At 33.3% G+C, this 24,044-nt stretch overlaps 1 protein-coding gene across 2 annotated transcripts in view; it reads left to right on the top strand.

Annotated features, from left to right (window-relative positions):
- The window catches only part of LOC134536823 (tyrosine-protein phosphatase non-receptor type 2), a 42,808-nt gene that overhangs the window by 3,568 nt on the left and 15,196 nt on the right, over positions 1–24,044 (top strand). Inside the window, exons 4-9 of one of the 2 annotated variants that reach the window (XM_063376812.1) lie at positions 733–866; positions 951–1,176; positions 3,892–4,050; positions 7,623–7,773; positions 9,803–9,953; positions 12,470–12,583. In XM_063376812.1, the coding sequence (XP_063232882.1) occupies positions 733–866; positions 951–1,176; positions 3,892–4,050; positions 7,623–7,773; positions 9,803–9,953; positions 12,470–12,583 (935 nt within the window). Of the gene's footprint in view, positions 1–732; positions 867–950; positions 1,177–3,891; positions 4,051–7,622; positions 7,774–9,802; positions 9,954–12,469; positions 12,692–24,044 lie in introns of those variants that run through there. The other variant, XM_063376811.1, reaches the window with a different exon arrangement.

Here is a 24,044-nt window from a genome sequence, read left to right as displayed (position 1 = left end):
GTTACAATATCATTCTAATTTTGTATCTGTGTCTTATATGACAGTTAATATTTTCCCACCTAGACATTTGTATTTGAAAATTTTATCTTCTTATTGGCTGTCTCAACAGCGCTCTCTACACTGCTGGTTGAACAAGGAGAAACGTGAGCGCTGGTAGAAAATTTAAAATTTAAGTCACTCACAGCTGACTGACTGTGTAGGATACCTATATCTATTTTCTGAAACAAACGCATGCGCACACTGTCTTATTCTATCGTCGATATCTCTCTCTCTCGCTCTCAGTTCTGAATAATTTGGATAGGGACGAATAATTGCTCAAAGAAGAGAACGAAAACTTGCTCAGAAATGTGTATAGCATGGAGCCGAGTACCTATTCTTTGTCCTTTTCGTGTCGGAAACATTTCACAGCAATGTTTCAGGAAAATGCTGTATTAGAATTCGGCCTTGGAAATTTTTTTTCTCGTCACGCTGGAAGAAGATTTTCTTCAAAAATAATTCCGACCTTGCATGCAAACACAAGCTGTCGTAATCAAAATTAGAGTGACGCCGTTAAAAGATGTTGTGTGGTGGTTTGTTGTGAGTGCTCAGGTTTTAAGTTCTTAACTCCTGTGATTGAAGGTGGTTTACAAAATTGACATTCTCAATGTAAGCGAGCGAGCCGGGCAACAGTAGTGTGCACTGCAGCACGAGATATCGAGACGGACTGCAGCGCTGGGCGTGGCTCGGTCGCAGGTGAAGTGCCACCAGTACTGGCCGGCTGGGACCCAGCCCGGCGTCGACGACACGCTGACCCTGACGGAGGTGGGGCTGCGGGTGCAGTACGTGTCCGAGACGGAGGCCTCGTACTACACCACGAGAATACTCAGGTGAGGCTCTATCCTCTCTCTCCGCCTCCTTTCAAGTAACTTCTTTCACCGCGTCACGAAAAAAAAAAAAAAATTGTTTCGCAGATTAACGGAACTGGAATCGGGAGAGAGCCGCGACATCCTGCAGTTCCACTACACGACGTGGCCGGACTTCGGTGTGCCTCAGAGCCCCACGGCGTTCCTGCACTTCCTGATGGTGGTCCGGGAGAGCGGCGCGCTCGACCAGAACGTGGGGCCCCCGGTCGTCCACTGCTCCGCGGGCATCGGGCGTTCGGGGACGTTTTGCCTCGTGGACTCGTGTCTGGTTCTGGCAAGTTCCGAGCGCGCTTCACGGCACGGTCCACGTGCCACGTGGATTCTTTAGTTTTTCCATCGTGACAATGGCGGATCCAGGATTTTGGTTTGGGAGGGGCTTGACCCAGCTGAGGCTAGGCTTTATCAAGGTAAACACTAAAACAATAGTGGACCCAGATGCTTTTGGAGGGGGCTTGAGCCCCTTAGCCCCCCCCTCTGGATCCGCTACTGCATCGTGATCATTTCAAAAATTTTAACTCGATTCCTCCTTTGCATGGTTCTGCACCAAATATTTTTCAACAGATATTTATTTACTTAGTGTAATATCATGGTTGTGAAAAATTGCCCAAGTGGTTATAATTACGAAGACTTGTGCACCTTTGTACACCCATGATATTACTCAAAGTTAATATCTGTTGAAAATATTTGTAGCAGAACAACAAATGCAATAGAGGTATTGAGTTAAAATTTTAGAATAGATCTTATAAATTAGTAAATAAAATATAAAAAAATCAGCATGGTGTGTGAGCCTGATCATTACATCCAGTCTTTCAACTTTAAGAATGCAAACTAGCAGTTGGTACCACTACGTAATAATCATTAGGCCCGTGCAAGTATGTTTTTTTTGGTTGAAATTGAATACAAATTCAAATAGAAATTTATTCTTGAATTTGAATTTCAAGTTCGAATAGTAAGAAAGTGAATTGGAATCCTACTAAAAAATGTGTTTTTCCCCATGATGTAACAAATGCATTGGGAAATAAAAAGATGTATAGCTAGTGTAGTGGCTTCTGGGAAATTAAACAAATAATACTGAAGTAAATTGTTGGTTTGTTCAAGTCGGCTACAATAATTATACGTAAAATTTTAGTTGAAATATTTAAATAATAATTAAAAAAATATTTTTATGCAGCTAACCTAACTAATCTTTCACTGCACTTTTTGTGGGCTTTATCTTTCAGATCAAGCAAAATAATGCAAAATCCAATTGTACTGTATTCTCAAAATAGTGATTAAATGAGCTCATTTTTACATATGTTCATATTTATATATTAGAATCGTAGTTGTTGTGTTCCTTATGCTATCGGGTGTCAGATAAACCAAATTTTAGTTCAGGAATATTACAATCACATTTTCTGTTAATCTCCTCTGGAATCTGAAAACATTATTTATGTTTGTTAATTTTGTTTTTGAGTCAAAACATCGCAACGTCTGTTTTGTTATAGTTACAGCAAGTAGGTACTGCTATGTCACATTTCGGTAGATTTATTGTGACTGTCGATTAACATGTCGTTGCAATTATTGGGGTTCACTTCTAATGGCCATCACGAAGGAGTTTCGGGTAGGGGAAAGGGAGGGAAATTAGGAATACTACGCACTAAGCTGAGAATGTTCTGAGGGCCTACCGGTGTTGCATTTTATACTGATTGCGGAATTAGTGGGCGCCACCACGTGAGTGGGCACGTGGACCCAACTGAAAACTCTTTCTCAGGGCGTCACGTGGCCTGTGTGCGGCAAGATATTGGCCTTCCTGATTCCGGCGTTGACACCTATACCTGTACCTAGCCTGCTCTTAGCGTCGGGCATGCTCCTACCTAATCGCAGTGGGCTCTTAGGGCGTCCCACACGCCGCTGACCGGAGGAAGGACCCACATGGCCCCCAAACACAAAAACACATGACTTGTTTAAGTTGGTTTATTTAGACTTTACACGCCCTCTTACACTCCTTTCTTTACACGGTTGAAACGCCCGAGTCACGAATTGGTATAGATTGAAGATTCGGACCACACACGTGGCTGCCCCAAGCTTTTATGTAGAGTGAATGCTAAAAACTCCTGTAGTATAAAAACTATATAATACACAGCCCCACCGACCGAGAGAGGCCCCGAGGATACTAATAAAGCGGTTTAGATTAATTAAATATGCAGAACTACCTATCAGTGAATCAATGTTGAGGTCCCTGGGGTGTCTGCAGACACGACTGCCCTCGGCCGGCTGAAGAAGGAGTCGCGGCGGGGAACATGGCGTCCTTCGCGCCGAACACAATTACCGTTATCATTTGTAAGACTGCGTGCCCCAGGTTATTAGAAAGAATAACATGAACCTCTTAAAAAATTAATACATACATACCCACGACCAGACTTTCTGTAATAACTACTTATACATGGAAAACAGTAGTTTAAATAAAGTTTTATATTAGTTCCGTCGTCGCCCGCTAGGGAGTTTCATTGACAGTACTTGCATGCACTTTACTAAAATTATCTAATTAAGAATCAAAAGAACACTCACTCTGCTGACCTGCCGTAACATTATTTAGGGATTAAAAAAAATAGGCTTACACTATTAATTTAGGTGTTTTAGTGGTACGGAGCACTGAAGCTAAGCGCCCTCTTGCGGCAGTTCGTGGCGTGCAATTCAAACGCACACACGACTACGTACGAATCAGTACAAATGTCGGGCAGGATAGGGATGGGGAGGAAAACGGAGGATGACCAGGCTCATGGGGCGAAGCCCCGGCTGACGTCAGTCCGATGGGAGCAGTTGCATAGAACTAGGCAGCAATGAACCTAGGGTCATTGCAGCTAGTATGTACTCATTTAAAAAATTTTCTTTTACTTTATCTCCTAGCATTTTCTGCTTTACCGTATTATCAATGCTGTTGTAAAGTTTTTACATCTTGTCCTATTAATGTTAAATTAGTGCCTTAAGAGTTTTATGACTTTTGTTTTAGATGGAAGAAAATGGAATTGAGTCTGTAAACATAAGGGAGATTTTACTTGAAATGAGGAAGTATCGTATGGGACTGATACAGACTCCGGACCAACTTCGCTTCTCGTACCTGGCCATTATTGAAGGTGCCAAACAATTAATTAATAACGAGAATGATGTGGTGAGTTATTTACATGTTGTTTCACCTATATACGTCCTTACATACACATGAGTATCACCTGTTTTTGAAGCTTTTGATCTTTTTTTTTCTTTTCAAGTTTATTTGATAATGTTATGGGTGATTTGAAGGAAGTTACTTGAGGTAGTGTGAGTCAAAATTATTTTTGCTAGTCGTATTTCAAAGAGAATTGAACCTTACATATACTATTAATAAAACTGTTTGAGAAAACTGTGTACATTAGATGAAACGTTGAAAAAACTTTTGGAAATGGCTACTACCTTTTTTTGAAATTCAGAAATATAGTTTTTAGAATTTGTGTCTGTTTATCTGTCTGTTTGTTCTGGTATCACCCAAAAACTACTGGATGGATTTTGATGAAACAATTTTTATTAGTAAGGTCTTTGGGTAACTTAAACCCTAGGCTTTATATAATTAAAGAAATTCACCTCTAGCAGGGTGAAAAAGGGGTAGTAAGGGTTTTAAGATGATTTATTATATCTCTAAAGTTAATCAAGAACAATAAAAGATATTAGGTACCAATATTAAACAAATCAAAACCACCAACAAAATTGCAAAATTCAACCACTAAGGTGTGAAAAAGAGGTAAATATGGTTTTAGATACATAATTAATTTATCTCTGAAGCTAACCAAGCATAATAAGAGATATTGAGTGCTAATGATAAACATACAAAAAACCAACCACGGTTTTACCTTTTTGCAAAATTAAACCTGAAGATGTGAAAAATGGGTAGATATGGTTTTAAAATAAATAATTATATCTCTGAAGCGGATCAAGTATAAAAAAAGTTATTGAATACTAACAATAATTTAAAATTTTGCAAAATTAAACCACTAAGGGGTGAAAAGGGCGTAAATATTGTTTTAAGATAAATCAATATATTTACAAATGTAATAAAATTATAAGAAAAATATACTGGGTACCAATATTGAACATACAAAAACTACTAACCCTAAGGGGTTTAATAGGGGGAGGTATGATTAAAAATGAAAAATGAATGCTTCTGATGTAGTTACAACTATAGATAAGAAACTAAGAAAGCACAATGTACATGTATAGTTAGGTATTGTATTTTTTCATTTACACAAATACATTTTTTAAGGGGGTGAAAAGGGTGTGAGTTCAATTTATTTTAAGAATTGTATTCCTCAATTTAATTAAGTACAACATAAATTACTTGGCAAGAACGATTAAAAATAATAAACCACACTTTATTATTTTACTAACTTACAAGATTCTGCCCCTAAGGAGTGTAAAAGGAGTAATTTTTGTTATATGCATACTACCAAATGTACTAGATCTAAAGGTAAGAAATGAAGCTTATAAAGGTACAAATTATATATTTTTTTAATTTTTCCTGGATTCGAACTTTAAAGGGGTAAAAAGGGGGTAAGATTTCTTGTATCATAAAAAAAATTTCCATAGAAAATAAAGCTGGATGTTTAGAGCTGTAGCAAACCGTATGTACATATTCGTTACTGAGTAACGGGTGCGCCGTCTATATACGAGTAACGAAACGTTACACACGACTCGCATTTTTCGTATGTTTCACGCATGCGCGCGCATATTCGATGAATTTACGTTACAAAGAACGATGTTTGTTTATTAAGTAAAGTATAATTTGGAAATTCATCGTAGTTTTTTACTGTTTATTAAAGGTATTGTGTGTGTAGACAAAGTTTGATATTGGAACAGAAACAACGTAAGAAAGTATTTTTTACAAATTAGAAATACATATGTATGTTTTTGTTTTTTATTATCGCGAATTTTCACGTTTTTTTATTATCTTAAAAGAGATAATATAATAATGCCGCTCTAATGAGATTTAATTGTTTCTTGGTTAACAAAAACTGTTAATTATGAAATATTGTTAATTGTATATATTCTATTTATTATTATTTACGCGACGTCATACTGTACGCGTACGCAATACGTCTCAATTCGTTGCATGTTATGCGGTATCAGAAGTAACGAGTAACGATACGATAGTAACGAGTACTGAGTGTTATAGTAACGAATACATACGGGTACGCTTTTTTTTTCGTTACTTTTGCACCTCTATGAATGTTAGAAATAGAGCATGAATAATTTAAATATTACATTTCATACTGTGAATTTAACTTGTTTAGAAATTTGACCCCAAAGGCAGTGAAACGGGGTACATTAGTTTAAATAATAAAAAATACATATTCAAGCCATTTAAGCTGGATGTGAGAAATGGAACAAAAATTACGTATATCACATGATTCCATAGAATTGTGTTTTTACTTTTACAAGTTTTCTATATTCTACCTCAAAAGAGGTGAAAAGGTGGTCTTTTTTTTTTATCTGATGCTAATCAAGGGTCAAATAAGTTATACAGTATTATTTATAAACACGAAAAATCTACATACCTATTTCTACTACTTGCTAAATCGAATCAAACTTTGTTTAATCGGCAATGACTTATAAACATAACCTTAAACTACCTGCTCTTATTTAACATTCTGGCATTCTGCAGGTAGGTGCCATCTTAAATCATTATTGAGTCAGACAGTGATGAGTCAATATATTGTCTATATTTCTTTAGTAAAAATGTTGTGGAATTAAACACATACTATTTTTACAACGGTAAAATACTAGCAATACCTTGAGATTGTGAGAAAAAGCCAGGGGTTATTATTTAGTCAAAGATAAAAAAAAAAAAGAGCAAGGTTGTGTTTATAATGTGTTAATAATGGTGACAAAAACCTCATCATATGTTTTTTTAATTGGCCCAAAATTTAAATACAAATGTATCATATCATTCAATTTTATGACTCGACCAACAAGACCCAGCTTTTAAGTAAATATTTTAAGCCTAGACTAGCTATTACGTTAACTGCATCCACTGACATGGAATAATCAGTAGATTATTTTTTTTTTTACATATGTATGCTCACTGTGTTCGTCTGTACTGGGTCAATTTTTCTGACTAATTGCTTCCACTAAATTCTCTATGCTCTCTGTACATTTAACTTTTTACATGGGCTGATTTTGGCTTGTTTTCTGTGTGTTTGCGTATTCGTCTTGTTTTGTCTGTAGTTCAGGTTTATCTATGACATCAGTGTAACCAGCGATAGTGTATGTTCTGAAAAACATCTTAAATCAATCTTCCCCATTGCAAAAATTACTCAAAGGAAAGAATACATAATCGGTAATTTCTTCCCAGTGGTTTTATGCTGGAGTTTTAATTAATATCAGAAAATAAAAATTGGGAAAATCTTGGAATTGTTCTATTATGCTAATAATTAAGATATAATTATAATGAGGAATTATAGTAAAAACAATTTAAAATTCATTATTGGTGGTACGCCATACCGGGTTACTTGGTTGTTGATTGTGATAAGAAATTTTTTCTTTCTTTCAGAAATTGGTTTCATAAAGTGTTTCTTTTTGTCTATCAAACAAATATACATATATTTTAATTAATAGTGTTGGGATTATTAAATTTAATTGATTCAGATTACTAAAAGTCTGTTTGTTCGTCTGACTGTCTCTTTCTGAATCACGTTGTGTTTTTTTTCATTTCAGAACATTAGGCACGATGGGAATCTCATAGAGATAGAAACTGTTAATTCAAACTGCGCAGATTTGGACGAACCTCCGCCGCTTCCTCCGCGAGATGCTTCGCTGACGAGAAAGCTCGAATCGGAGAACCACGCAAGCTCAGTTACCAATAATGGTTTGTGGTGTCTGTTTATTGCTTCAATCCATAAATATTTAATCCTATGTGGATTTGCCTGTTTGATTGAAAGTAGTTCTACTGATGAATGTTGTGTTATTAGGCAAAGACCAGAAGTTTTTTAAAATTATTTAATAGTAAAATCTCCCTTCTCCAATACCCCAAGTCAAACTAATAAAAAAAAAAAAAAATTGGGAGATTAGCTCAGTCATAGGTTGTAATCGTTGACCCTTAAGCAATGATGGAAGTGAGTGTGTACTATGTAGTTATGCTTTAATTTTTGGAAGTAAATTATGTTAAAAATTTATAGCTAATAAAGATGAGATATTTAGAAATCTTGTTGAGGCATTAAAATCTTATAAATAATAATAAATTTTAAGAACAGTGTTTTTATTTTAAAGATAAATTAATTTTAAAAAAAGTTACTTAATGAACAATTATTGGTTCCACACTTTAATATAGCTTGTATAACATCAGGGTAAACATGTAATATTATGAAAATTTTAAGTTTTCTGAGAAAATGAGGCAATAGTCAGGAAAATAAACATTAGGTAAAGGAATATAAATCAAATTTCTAGATAAACATGTTTTTTTTCTGTGTTGCTAATCCACTAACTGTACCATGCACATTTAATTTTATTTATATATTTATTTTGTTCTGTGGATCCTACATGGATATAGAACATGTCAATACATACATATGTGGTAGAATTTTAAGATATAACTTGTCTTATGAAAATACTGGTATTCCAAATATATATGTGTAATAAATAACTATTACTGTGGGCTAATGTGAGAATAAAATTGACTGCTTATTGTTTGAGGACACAGTTTTCAATTCCTACAAAACTGTACTGAAGATTATAAATAAAAAGGTTGCCAAATATTTTTATGATCGTAAGTACCTTAGAAAAAATTGTTTCCAGCAAAAAATTTTATTTGAAGCCAAAGTTGAAAATAGTACTAGGTTTAACTTCAGAGCTACTTCAGTGGCCATGCAGGGCCGCCAGGCTATATACCTGGCACATGTCACAGCCTACCCTACCACGTTCGCAACAATATATATGAGGAAACTGTTCACTTAGATGTGTGGAAATTATCTCCGAAGCGGTTTTTAGTTTTCAAACTTAAAATCAGCACATCCCTGCAAGTAGTAGATCTATTTTGTTTTACACTTGGCAATGTTTAGTTTTTCTTATTTTATATGAATAAAAAATCATCCTGTGATGTAAAATGTAGTTGTAAAAAATTTTATCAGTTGGTTCACAATGTTTTTGTAGACATTCTGACAAGCATTTAATCAACTCTTTGTTTTGAAAGTACAAATATATATGTTCTAACTGCTTGGATGTAGTCAATATCACCAAGCTTTAATTATTAGAAATAAGATTTTTTTGTTTTATTTTTTAGATCAATTTTTTTTTTAAATGGTTTATTGTTTTTATTTTTTATCTACAAAGATAGCACAATTTTCAGCCAATACGACACTTGTTCAATGATACTTCACCAAAAGTCATTTTGACTGATGCTTGATGCACTTATACAATATAATAATTTGTAATAAGCATGTCTAATTACTGGAAACATTAAAAATAAATCAGCATATATATGTGCGTTTGAAAAATATGCTATTCTCGTAATCTAAAATTTAGTTACTAATTGCAGTTGCAATATAAAGAAAGAAAAAGTTTTTACAATCTGTTTGGTACATACATTTTGGTAAAAACTTTATGCTTTCATTTTGGTACTTTTTGGAATATTAACTTGCATTTCGGTGTTTCGTGGTGTATCAATATGTTTTTCGGTGTTATTTCAGCTTTATCGCAACTCACCATATAATCTTGTCTTGTCCCTACTAATTAATAATCTGTTTGTGCTATGCTGTGGTGCATATGTTGTATGTAAATGTGAATGATAAATAACGGTTATATACAAAGAAATTTTAGGATTATTATTTTGTGCATTATAGTTCTTAAAAATGTACACATTTCTAGAGATTTATCTCTTTTTTTTTTTTTTTTTTTTACAGTGAGGCCTTTGACCACTTGCGCGGTAAACCCTCCAGATAAACCATTACCTCCAGTTCCCAGCGAACTGACAAACAGCCCTGGAAGTGAAGAGGTTTCCAGCTCCGATGAGAGATCTTCGTTGTCTGCAAGCCCAGTTTCCAATTCAGGAAGGTTAGTAAATTATGTCCACTTCATTGGTAACAAGCCATAACTTGGTTCATTGGACAGATGTCACAAAGTATAATTTTACTTGAGAATATTAGTGACAACAACAAATGCAAGGTAAAAATTGTGTTAAAATTTAAAAACAATAGCCCTTAAATAATAGTAATGAAGAAAAAAAGTATAACATGTAAGATAGAGACTTGAGAGGTGGGAAAGAGGAATAGGGGTGGTTATATATATATTAGTGTTGGGTCGATTCCTTAAATATACCGATTTTGATTCTTAAATTAAAGGGTCGATTCTTTGAATCCGATTCCGATTCCTTAATTTTTATCTGACAATGTTCAACAGAGTAATATACTAAGAAAAAAAAAGGTTGTTTATGATTTTAAAAATGTAATTGCGTTGTGTTTCATTTTCTGTGCAGAAATTAACATTATATACAGCTTATATAATGTTAAAAAGTATGTTCATTACAATCAAGTTACGCTACCTTGAATTTCTAGCACAATTTGGCCTTTTAACCTTGCATATAGTTAGATGAAACACGTGTTCAAACACTGCCAATAATCAAAAATGTCTAATGACGTAATTTGTAAATAATGTTATAACTTAACCAACTTTAGATACCTTACATTATCAACTCAATTAATTAATTGTAAAAAAAGAGGTTTGTACAGTTAGGTTAAGAATTTTATTTTCAAGCACATCTAAATAATGATCCAAATAAAATGACAATATAACCTCGTTTATACATATTTCAAGGGACCAGGGCGAAAAAAAATAAAAAGAGGGAAATGTAAAAATAAAACTTTATTATCTCATTATGATGGAAATGTCAAGAAACAAATATACACCACACTAAAATAAAATGTCAGAGATGCTTACATTTTAATATATTACCTAGAACTTAATTATCTCACTTGGTGAAAAGAATAAATCCATCCAGTCTTCCAGTTCTTCACAACCATAAAGAGAAAATAAATTTTCTGTTCTTGAGTAAGAAAGTTCTGTGCATGTTTTAGCATCTCAAAATGTCCACATTTTATGGTGAGATTTTCTTACACAAAATATTTAAACTCTTCAAATAATTGCGTGTTAACATTTAATTCATTTCAGAAATTTATCGGAAACAAGTCCGTTAAACTAACACAACTACTTTCAAAAGATTGTTTATGTTTGGTAATAAAAATTTGCGAACGTTTCAGCAGCAATGTTTGAAAATTCAGATTAGCCAACTGCCTTTCCAAAATATATCTAATGTAAAACGAGCATTGCTGAACTTGCACAAGAACGCCGATTTACAGCAATTTGGTTATGTTGCTTTTAAACTTATTTTAATATGGTCGCAGTAATCCACTGTGAATTTGGGTAAAATCTCATTCAAAAATTATTTCATTTTAATTCTTTAAAGTTTAAAGTGCAGAGATGTGAAACATTTTAATTTTCACGTTCACGTCACCAAAGATTTTGTTCATGGCCGTATGGTTTACCATGGCAGGTAGCACAAAAAAAATTAGGTTGTTCACATGTTTACAATGGCAAATGTAGCTGCCATGATCAAATAGTTAATGTTTACATTATTTTACTTGCCATTTACATTTACATAATTTTCTTTAAACATTTATGGTTTTGTCTAATTATTTTTGAAGGTTTACTATTAAATGCAGTGCTGCTGCAACATAATTTCTGAAAAATGCTTTCGCTTAAAGCGGGAAAGTAGATACTGCCTTTGTACTGTAGGGAAAATGGCGGTGCAAGTAAATAAATATGTTAATCACCGTAATTCGTAAATCAGTTCCGTAAAAAAAGATTGTATTATGTAGTTTAAAAATTATATTTGCATTCATTTTAATATTTTATTACGTTGCGAAGGAGATATATTATGCAAACTTAAAAACAATGCAGGAATTCTGAATCCCACGATTATACTGGAATCGGTGGAACCGACCAATTCCGGAATCTGAATCGACCCATCACTAATATATATATATAATTCTTTTTGTATAGATAATTTATAATTTAAAAATTAATTCAGTCAGCAAGTAATTGTATGAGCAAGGTGTTAAATATGCTTTATTATTTACCAAATTAGCTGGCGTAAAGTTTCACAATGACCTTTCACCTAGACTATCTTTGAAAGTACTGCCCGTTGATATCATTTTTAACCTCACACTAAAGATGGTTGTATCATTCAACATATACATGCAAGATTTATCAAAATTTTTGATTTCCAAGTTAGAATCCTTCTTAATGAAAAATTAAATTAAAAGCATTATATTCTTTGGAAGAACTAGATGAGTGTAGTGGTTCCTAAAAATGTGTAGTGTATTAAATGAGGGAATTCTTTATCCTGTGATTGGAAAAGTTATCAGTGAGTATGTATGTGTTTTCAAATTTTGGTCAGTGTTTTTTTTTAGACTTCAATATAACAAAATTTACTTGAAATTCTGAAAATGCTGGGTTGCCGAATGTTTGTGGTTTTCACGAAAGCGCGTGGGGCGGATGATGTTTTGTTTCAGAGAGTCGACTGTTCGACAGCGCGTGAGGGAAGAGCGTGTGAAGCGCATCGAGGAGAAAGTGAGGGACATAAAGCGCAAGCAGAAGTCTGCAGAGAGTTGGCAGCGGTTCAAGAGGTCATTATTCCAACCTTTGACGATCGGTATAGGTGTCGGTGTGTTGCTCATAGGTGGCGGAATGTTTGCATATTCCTATTATTCGAGTAAAGTTTGAAAATATGGCAAGTCTTTGTATCACCTTATAATTTTATTCCGAATTTAATTTGTAATAGGCCGAGAGGCTCTTTCTGAGGAGCAGGGTGTGTATTCATTCATTGAATGACAAGAAATGTTGACAATCGAATGATAGAGATAGTCTTGCAGTACCATGATAATATGGTTTAGGTTCAGTAATACTTACAGAAAATTTCTGTTAACAGCTGACCCCTGTGACTGCCACAGATGTTATTTTGAAAGTTATGTTTGCAAAGTATGATTTTATTTTGACTGTAAAAAAACTGCAGTTGACACAGTTATTGTTGTGTATATTAGTTTATTTATCTAATTATGTTAGGAGCATTATTGCTGTGAACTCATTACAGCAATGTCTACTTACGTTCTGCCCATTATTTGATACCAAAATTGGGGCTTGCATATATTGGCTTTGGTAGGTATGCATGCAGTTTATATTCCTTTCTCTCCTTTGCACCCAATATAGTATAATTTTTAAATTGTACACATATTATTTAATTACATGCACACCGTCATTCTGCAAAATTCCCAAATTTATCAAAGCAAATACCAAGACCATAAAAAAAATACAAGTTTTTTTAAATGATGTTTGTGACTATCTTCAGCAAACAAAATTTTTTTAAAGAAAGAATTAAGACTGAGTAATGGGACAAAATGATATAGTATCACTGATGAATTTGCTAGAGTTTTTCCTTGTTGCCTTCCAATATTTGTACCTTAAAACAAGTACGCAGGTATGTTATGATTGACAGGTACCATTGGGAAAAGTAAAGGCCTATCACTTTTTAAGACCAGTAGTGTGCTGTCTTTTTTCACGTAGTCAGACACTGTTTTATAGTGCCTTTGCATTTGTGTGAACACACTTGGGGTCGGTGTCTACAGATGTACTTGTTCGTCAAGTGGTACGAACCCTTTCGTTTGGACCATGAATTAGGATGTCGTAGCATATTATTAAGTCTTGGCTTGACCTATCATTTTGGGTGTTTTTCCATTGCCATGCAATAGTTTTTTTATTTATCTATTTTAGACAAATTTCTGCAACTGTCCCATTATAATATGAGCATTGTTTTTTTTGTGTCTGCTGTTGGTAAAAATTTAGGCAAATTTGGGAAGTATGAGTTTGGCCCCGACAAATTACACTGTGGTGTCTTACTAGAAGTTCATTTTCTGGGTTTTCACATTTGGGTAAGCGTGTACAGAAGTACAGTAGACACCTGCTGATCCAGACCCCACTCATCCGGTCATCTGTTAATCCGGACAGGATTTTAAAACAAGCTTGGTTTTTGTTTTGTTTTGTTAATCCTCAGGGCCTCTAGAAACAGGTAAATAAAATTAACTAACAGCAGTGTTTAAAAAAAGGCAAAATAGTTTATAAAAAATCAGTGTAAATATTAACTTTCTAAAATTAGAAATCAAATTTTAATTTTTGCCTTTTACACCCTTAAAATTTTTATTCTGTACCCTATGATTTGAAACAACAACTTTTGGTAATTATTCTGAAGAGCTTTTTTCCATAAAATAATAAAAATTGTAATTGTTTTATACTTCCTGACTTTTTTCCCAATCATTCTCTAGGAGGGCATTTTGATGCTTAAAGTAGTTTACCATTTTAATGAGTGGTTAGGTTAGATACATTAAAAGTGCTGTGGAATTGTGTAAATAGTTGGTTAGTTTGCTAAATAAAAAATACCGTAAAATGGTGTGAACATTTGGTTAGGTGAGCTACATTAAAAATACAATGAAATAGTAAGGATGGTTGGTTAGGTTATGTTACCTAGGTCAATGTGATGATTTTATAGTATTTTTATGTAGCTAACCAAACCTAACCAATCATCCAATCAATTTTAAAGTATGTTAAATGGAGCTGACTTAACCTAACAAACAATCCACACTATTTTTAAGTATTTTTTTTAATTTAATTTTTTTTACTATAGCTAACCAAACCCAACTAACCATTTTCATGATATCACAGTGTATGTATTTTAGATAGATACACATATCCTAACCACTACTTGAAGTATCACTTTACCATTTTATAAAATTATTAAGAAACATGTCAGGAAATTAAAGAGACCATTTCAATTTTATTTTTTTCTTCAGAAAAGATGCTCTTCTTCATAACTATCAACTATCAATATTAAATTCAACCAAAAAACTAGAATAACTTACTGTTGAATCATGAAGACAACATGGTAGTTACTAAATAAAGCAGTAAACCAACTATCATTAGGAATCATCAGGGCAGACCTACACAAAATGTACATTTATAGATGTAATAACAACTTCAGTAAATATAAGCTAAGGGAGGGGGAAAACATACTTAAAAACATACTGTAACAATTTTTCTCATACCATTAACAATTTATTTCTTGGCTTAAACTATAAAATTACAAAAGCCTAAAATTTAAACAAATATTTCTGATTATTTTTCAAATTCGGAAATTCCCCGGGAAACAAATTTTTCTCCACTTGAAAATACCACAAGTTAATTAATTAAAGAAACTTTTGTGTAACCAGGTATAGATATCAAATGCATAGTAACATCTCTCAAAACAAAGCTATTCCACTTTTGCACTAAATACCAAATAATACAAGTTTCAAGATGTTAAATTTTATGTTGTACGCACAAAACAAAGAGCAAAGGTCTGCTATTGAGGCATTTTTAAGTATGTCATTGGTGCTGAAGTTTAAAAATAATACGTTTGAGATACTGAAATAATTCGTTTTTGGAATGTGTTTTCCGTATTACAGATCTATAACGTACCACGTAAAGTTTTCAGAAATGATGTCTATCAACTCGTGGAAAGAGTTGTATTTTGCGCAAAACTTTGTGTTCCCACCAAAAAATTTTTAAATTTGGTGAAAAAAAAAAAAAAAAAAAAAAAACTATTTTGCAGCTCGCCTTATTTCGGGTTTCTATTAGTCCTACGCCAGTTAAAAACTTAGGTCTACAAATAAAGTAGTATTAAATAGGAAATTTGTGTTTGTAAAAATAAAAATAAAACATTGAATTTATAGTATTATCCATCTAAACCTTATCAAATGCATTTTAAGGCAAATTTCATTTAATATGGACAGGATTTGGTTCACCTCTATTGCATATTAGCGGGATACTACTGTACGTCTTTAATTTAATTTTAGAGATAATTCTTCATAAAATTCTTAACATACAAAAAAAAATTCATAATGGTTGGTAAAGCAGAGCCTTAAACACGCAGAGTGTAAATCTGTGACTGCTGAATTTCCATTTATATGTAGATGTAAGTAAGAATACATGGTTGATAATAAATTGTGTTTGGAACATCACACATGCGATCGGTGCATGGCCTATAACGATGTGAATTTATGATTTTGGTTCTTGGAACAAAAGTCAAGAATGGCAAGAAATAAAGAAATCTATCAGGATTTTGAGTAGTTTTGTTTTAAACTGTGGGTTAGCAACAGCGCATATCTCCAAAGTGGGAAATCGGCTGCCTTGAAATTAATTAAATGTGAAAGATGACCAGGAACACGTGTGGAAAAAAAAAGGAACACGGTTTAGTTGTGAAAAAGCGTGAAACACAGAAGAAAGGTGTGTTAGTAGCTCAAAGATCAGGTTCACAGGGCAATAACACATTAAAAAAAATTACAGGTAACAGATGGAAAAAATAGACAGCTAGGCAGTTAATATTAACTGGAAAATGGGTGTTTTCTGTTGATTTTCCACTTCACGTAGTTTTGTTAATTTGTCATATTGCTGAATAGAATAAATAATTGGGGGATCAAATTCAAGAGTCTGATTAAATATCTTACAATGTTCACCTCCCTAGAGAATATTGAGCATTTTGGTGATCCTGTGATGATAAATTAATGTGGTTTTGTAGGATACATCGTTTTAACAATCTTCTGATGTGCTTGAAAAATAGGTTATCACTATCAGTCAACATTACTAAAAAGAGGTCTTACATGGCTCTGTTACGTGAAACTTTTATTCTTCACAAATAAATTTCAGTTTTGATAAAAGTGACTTGAAAATCAGTTTATGCCGGTACCTAAATATTCATTTTCAGTTTTAAAATTTTATGGAGTAAATTGTTTGGGATGAACCTATGAAATATTTTATTTTCTTACTTAAATTCCAAAACTTATTTGTTAAGAAAATGTAGTTATGTACATTTGGTTTTGTTAATGCATTTTAAATTGTAATTAATAGAATGATATAACGTAAATATAGTTAGTTGTCCAATATGTCTGTAATGCATTAAATATTTTGTGGCTACATTAAATTTTTAATGAAAATTTTTACAAACGTTTGTAACTTTAATGGAAAAAATTCTTTACACAATAAATCACTATTAAAAACCTAATCTTGGCATAAATTTACAGAATTTTACTATGCTATTAGATAAACTGTAGTGAAACCTTGCTAGAACAACAAACCATAATGAAATTTTTACTATTAAAAATTATTGTTTTATTGAAAATATAATCTATAACACTATAACTTATTACAATGTTTGTAATACACAAAATTTGTTAATATTCTCAGGAATAACGATCACCTTTGATTCTAAAATTATTTAACTTTAAATGTTTTTGTATCAGTGTCATCAAATAAAATTGATTCCTAAGTTAGAATCAACTATACATTTGATTATATTTCATACATTTAAACAAAGATTTTCACTTATGACTTCGCCTATGTGAAGTTTCTTTATCATAATTTGCTAACTTGTCAACTTTAGTGGACTTTATAGTGTCCAAAATAATTTAACTTTATTTTTAATGTTTAAAGTTTTGTAAGATTTTCAAACATACTCGAATTTAACTAGCATTCTAAGCAAATTTCGTTCTCTTTCTCTGTAAAAAATTTCTGGTCCATTTTGATTTAGAGATATGTGCTTCTGGAAATAGTTTTCATGTAACATGTCTTGTAGCAAATGCTTGCAGAAATTGGCTCTTACTGTAGTGCTGCACCATTAAAATAAATTGAAATGTAGAAATATGTACTATTAGAATGTTGGTTTTTTTAATGGTAATAATCGTTAGTATGTAGATGTAAATCTCTGGCCAGTACAAACTTGGAGTTTAAATGGTAGCTCTACACTTCTTATTCATGCACACTATAATAATGCATTTGCATAGTGCATAGTACTCTTCATACATAATATTTATAGTGTATACCATAGGTAACTTATATAATTATATATACATATATATTGTTGCTTGAGACAAATTTATTAAGTGTATTTGTGGGACTGCCCCCCCCCCCCCCCCCCCCCCAATGTTCTCTTTTCTTAAACATTTTATGTTACTAGAAAGAATCTCTTCTCTTCATCACACGCAAACTAGGGTAACTTTGAGACCAGAGGTACCCTGGTCTGACCCCAAAGTCAGAATGTTGGTTAGTTGTGTTTCAATCCTTCTCTGCTTTGTGCTTTCTTTCTTTCTTTTTTTTTTTTTATCTTTATTAAAATATGTCTTGGCATTGACAGTAGCTTTAAGTAAAGACCTTTATTCCAGGTTGTCTTGTTTTGGGACAGCATTGGTACTTGGCATTTGAGAACTTGAATAGAGGATGAAATTATTTTTAATCTTTATCAAAGTTATTTGTTGAAGAATTTGTGGTGTTATGACAATCTAAGAATCAACTTTATTCCCCAGTTTTAAATCCACAAAAATTTAAGTTCTAAACATTGGCTACCAAATTTTTTTGAAGGTGGTGAATTTTGTTTCAAAATACGTACTTTTATAGTGTCAGCACATTGGAATATTTACAAAAAAAAAATCCTATTTATTGATAATTATTTTAGAGGATGGAAATAAAATTCTTCTGTTTACTTAAATTTTCCAAGGATTTTTTTTTTGGTAATTAAGTACTTTTTGCCTTTCTTTTTCTTTACTCTTAAGTTATGTACATTGATTTTGTTACATAATTACATTTTCACAAAGAGGGTTTGGCCTTATATTTGGTCTTTTAAAATAAAAAATTCAAATAATTATTTCCCATCAAGTTACTCAAAATATTTTAGTTTCATTGGTGAATGATTTTTCAGAATGATGCCATTATATTAATGGTGCACCAAAATGATTTAAAGTATATATTGTAATTAATAAAAATTATTTATCATTTATAATTAATGTTTGTTTAAGCAATTGCTAGTACCCATTATCTCTTAATTAATTACAAATAAAATACCTTCTTACTTTAGCCACATGCAGTTTTCTGTTGCATTGAGATATAAACTTTATTGTATTTACTATCATGATCCTGGCAGAGTTTCTACAGGATACTGGTGCAAAAATTATTTTGGGTCATAATCATGTTGTTGTTGGAGTCTTGAGGTTTACTGTACTAGTTATGTATGCATGTTGGTAACCTACTTTTAAAATACATAAATAATTTGTGGTTTAATCTTGCATGCATATTTATTTAGTTACCAAACAGAACGGCATAGCAGGAAACATACTGCAAACAAGTGGATTAGGATGTTAAAAAACTGTTGTTTATTTGTAAGCAAGGTCTAAATTGATAGTTTTTAGTAAATTATCTTTGGTAGTGATTTCATTCCTGGTTGAAGGAAACTATTTGTAGTCTTATTATATCTTTGCAAAGACTAGGAGTGTACATAGAATTTCATTTGGGGTAGGGGGAGTATTAGTACCACTATGCCTGATGTTTGTTTTCAAATTCTTCCTTTTTATTGGTGGGGATGATAAATGTTTTTAAATATTTTTAGAATTACCCTCGCAAGAGACAGTTTCTTAATTAGTAGGTAAGCATTTTCTTCAAATGTCAGGATAAAAATGAGTCATTGAAAAAGGTAAAACCTTCCAAAAATTCAACTTATCAGTCACAGATATATATAATTAAAAATTATGATAATAACACCAAACATTATGGTAATAAATGCATGGTCGATGCCAAGTGTCATTACACAAGTATTACCTAATTATTTACTTTTGGCATTAGCTAAGTTTTACTGATTATAATTTAAATCATTTCTTTGTATTTCACAGCAGTGACTGTGGAGTTTGTAATCACTTTTCGAGGTACTACGTACGCATTGCGGCTTTCAAATTCCACGTAGATTTCGGGCTCGTTGGAAGTGGTTTGTGTGTTTGAAACACAGAAACAAGACAGTGCGAGGATTTCAAAATAAAATGCTCCATCGGCCAAATGTACGACAGGCAAGGCACTGTACAGGATTCGATTCTTCTTCATTCTACTGCATTGGCATAGGGTGGTCCCTTAATGTGAATGGTGAAATTCTGGAATGCAGAAAACTAGTTTATATGTGTGGATTTTAAAAAGGAAGTTATTTCATATAGTAATCAACCCGGTGTCTCCTTTTTTTTTTTGTTACTATAGACTTGGATAAAATGTTGCAAAATGATGGACAGTTTTTAAAAATAGACATTTTTGTACTAGGAACATTATGAAATGTGATAGGGAATGCAAGCATGTGAGAATTCAAGGGGTGGAAAATTTTTTGAATTGGCTCTCTAAATATGCAGCTTTGGAGAACATATTGTTTAGTTTCGTAACAAAATTTATTGTGAATATGTTTTAAAGGAGTTTCTTTCAAAAGTGTGTTCTTCACAGAAACCTCAAAGCAGTACACATTCTGGGTATAGGGAATACCTTAAAGTACAAAGATTTTGTTGAGTGATCTTTGACATTTTTTTTTACTTTAAATAATTTTTTTTGTTGAATCATAATGAGAGAATTAATTGGGGGGGGGGGGGGGGGGGGGGGGGAAGGTGCAGAAAATTTTTAAAATGTGAAGATAGTTATTTTTTTTTAATTTTAAAGTGTTTTATAAGTCTTTTGAGTTGTGTGTGCAATAGACATTTGAGTTAACACATTAAATGGGTTTGAAAACAATATTCCATTTTGTGACTACACAACATGTCTTAGAATGTAGCTGTATACTACGCAAAATTGTCCACTTTGTGTAAGTATTGGCAAAGTGTATAATCTAGAAATGGGATTGTGCTGCCAGTGATGCTTTGATACCTGCTTTCTTTTGAAAGATAATATTTGTACAGTGGGTGACACAAGCGTAAGGCTAATATTACAAGCTACTGATTTGATTTGCTCAGTTAATAACTAAAAGCTTTTAAGAATTAGGTTTGTTCTCTGTAACAACCTAGAATTCTGAGGGGAAAAAATTAATACGTTCATGGAATTTAATGCGACACTTTTTATAAGTAACAATAAATATAAATTTTACAAGAATATTGATAAATCATAAAAAAAATGTTTCAGCAAGATATTTTAAATTAATATAGAATGTGTCTGACAGTTAATTTAGCCAACAAGTCATTTATAGTGACAGACATAATTAAGGCCCTCAAGAATGTACTTACTGTATGAGTCTTAAAAAATTTTAGTTTAAAATATATTGCTAGAAATTTACAACTATGAGTTGTTTTAGTTATTAGGTATTATAGTACAACAAAAAGTATTACAAAGTGTTAGAACTGCATATATTATTCTACTTTTTTTTGCTTAATAAAATATTAAGCACAAGGCTTAATATGTGTGTATTTAATTTGAATTGTTTGGTGCATATAACACAAGACAGCCGTGAGATGCCGCCAAAGGGAGAAAAATTTTAGCGTAGCCTTTAGGCCAGTATTGTATACTATGGAAGAATGCAAGAAATGCTAAAGGGAAAAAACAGTATCAACTGGTTTGGCCATCCTGTGTAACTACATTATGCTTTGCAGCCAATAGGTAATTGTTTTTCTTCTTAATGGCTGCATTATAAAATTTAATGATTTTTAAAGTGTGATAGTCTTAACTACTGTGCAAAGAACTTTGCTAGAAAGAGTTTCTTTAGAAGTAATTTGCCGCATATTATTATAATGTCTTCAGCTAATATCAGATTGAAAAAATGTGATGCCATGGTGATTGAGCAGTTGTGTCGTAGCAAAGCAATCCTGGCAGGGTAAAACCCGAATTTTCGGCAAATGGGACACAGTGAGCTAGTGGATTTGCTCGCGATAATCCCATAATCCCCACTTATTCATTTTCATCATCTTTGAACTCAGTGTTGATGAGGCATTAAGGCTCTGTTTCACTTGCCGAATTGGTTATTTCACATTCTTGTCAGTTATATTAATTGAGGTGCCTTTTTTCTGTAAATTATTCATTATAGCTCTTGCATTTTGTACCTGTTTGGTTCTGCTTTGGTCACTGCAGCTATGTGGCGCGCTTGTCTTACGTGTGTTGGCCAGTTGCAGATGTGACTACAGGCTGTGGTTTCCTGCTCTTGTGCCAACAGGGGGGGGGGAGGGGGTATGTCCACGTAACTGACCACATAGTCCTGGTGTTTGACCTTCTCCTGTATATGTCGTGCCCATCGTCCAAGCCCTCGCCTGTTGGTAGGAATGTGACAAATTTAAAATAAATAATATAAAAAAATAAATTTTTCAAAGTTATACTTCTTAAGGTGCATTATGAAAAATCAATGTGAGTGATTTTTTATGATGCGTGCGCACCATGCAACAAAAATTTTGTAGGATGAAAAAAAGTCTACATAAAATTAAAAAACTAAAATATGTATATATATGCTTTTAAATCATATATTTTAGTAATTGATACTGAATATGAGTTAATATAATTAACATTTATTAATTGTTGATATTAGTGATGGAAATTGTGTTTATAAATTTTTTTCGTGTGTTTTTTCAAGTGAATTTATATAAGTGAGGTTATGTTATTGTATTGTTACGATTTATAATGTGGGGAGAACTGGGTTCGTAAGGGATAGCCCAATTAAGTGTTATTACAGTTTTATTGATTACTAATATTTACTTTAATAATAAATAATTGTTCTTAAAAAGTCCTAATCACCAATTACTTGCACTTAAAAATGTTTATTCTCGATTCAGTCAATGATGTCCGGTCCGCAGTTCACGCTCCTCGCTGGAGCTAGGCTCAACAGTAGTTCGCCCCTTACCTCGCACCTGTCCACACACACACACACACACACACACACACACACACACACACACACACACAGTCTCGCGCCACTCAGTCCACTCTTGATCCCGTCACTCCGCGTCGCGCCACTCTCGAGGGGGGGGGGGGTTCTCGCCCTCTTCCGTTGTCGCACTTCCCCTCGCTCGCAGAACTCTTGGAACTCTGCAACTGTCACGGGACTCGAACGAAATCCGCTCAGAACTGTCGTGGAACAATCGCCAAACTCGTTTTGGGACTCGTGCGGCACCCATCGCAGAACTCCCGCCGCACTTGCACTCTCACCGTTGTGGGACTCTGTCGTCGAAAACTCCGTTGCCAAAACCATCGCGGAGACCGGCGTCGCTGCTTAGGTACCTGAGCGCCCTTCTCGAACTGACGAGAGTGGCTGTGGCGAGTAGCGAGTAGCGTCATATTGGGCCGACCCGATGCCCGAACAGTCCAGAAGGGTGGCGTCAAGTCATGCTGCTCCGTGCGGCGGCCCACGGAATGCTCAGTGATGGATAACGGCGCGGAGGCAGGCCGATGCATGTGTGAGGAAGGAGGGGGGGGGGGTAGCGACGACCCTTGTAATCCGTGGCCGTGCAGGGCTGCCAGCTAGCTCTGAACCCAGCGTCGTGGGTCTGGTCTCTCGCATTCGTAACAGTGTGTATAACGATGTTGGGTGGCTCGTAAGCTTTCATTGTCATTGGCAAGGAGTGTCTGTGGAATTTTCAGTAGTCTTCTGGCCATTTTAATGTGACTGTTTGTGAGGTTATGTTCCAGTATTTATAATTTATTCACATTATAATTTATTACATTATTATTTAATAAATAATTAACATAATAAATTAGAATAAGCAATCATATTTATTAATTTTCGTTTTTAATCAAAATTGTCTCAGTTATGTTACTAAATTAAATAATTTTATACACATTTGTGTATCAATATTGAATACTGAGTATTTATTTATATATTTTTTATTTGATTGAATAATATCACTTTAGACCGTTTATTATTTTATTTCTATTAATTATTTGCATGCAAAATTAGGTAGTTAATTTTTTATTAGTGCAAGTAAGTATAGCTTCTAATGGACTCATAAAGTACATGCACCCTTTTATTTTCTCAGATTGTCTTAAACTCAGCGCTCAATATTTACTAAATATTATCTAGTAGCGGTAAAAGGTCACTTAAGTGCTCATAATCTTGATAACTTATGTGACCTTATACAGATCAAAAATATTGTTCAGTAAATATCTGAGGAAAACGTTTGTGACCCTACAACAAATGCAAGAGAAGTAATGAAATTGATTTTGAGAAAAATCCCTTACTTATAAATAAGAAAATGAAATGACACTTTCAGCACGTGAGATCAAAGTTTAAGACCTCGTTTA

This window comes from Bacillus rossius, chromosome 11 (assembly GCF_032445375.1).
Source record: "Bacillus rossius redtenbacheri isolate Brsri chromosome 11, Brsri_v3, whole genome shotgun sequence".
NCBI lineage: Eukaryota > Metazoa > Arthropoda > Insecta > Phasmatodea > Bacillidae > Bacillus > Bacillus rossius.
This window is presented reverse-complemented; position numbering and strand designations above follow the sequence as displayed.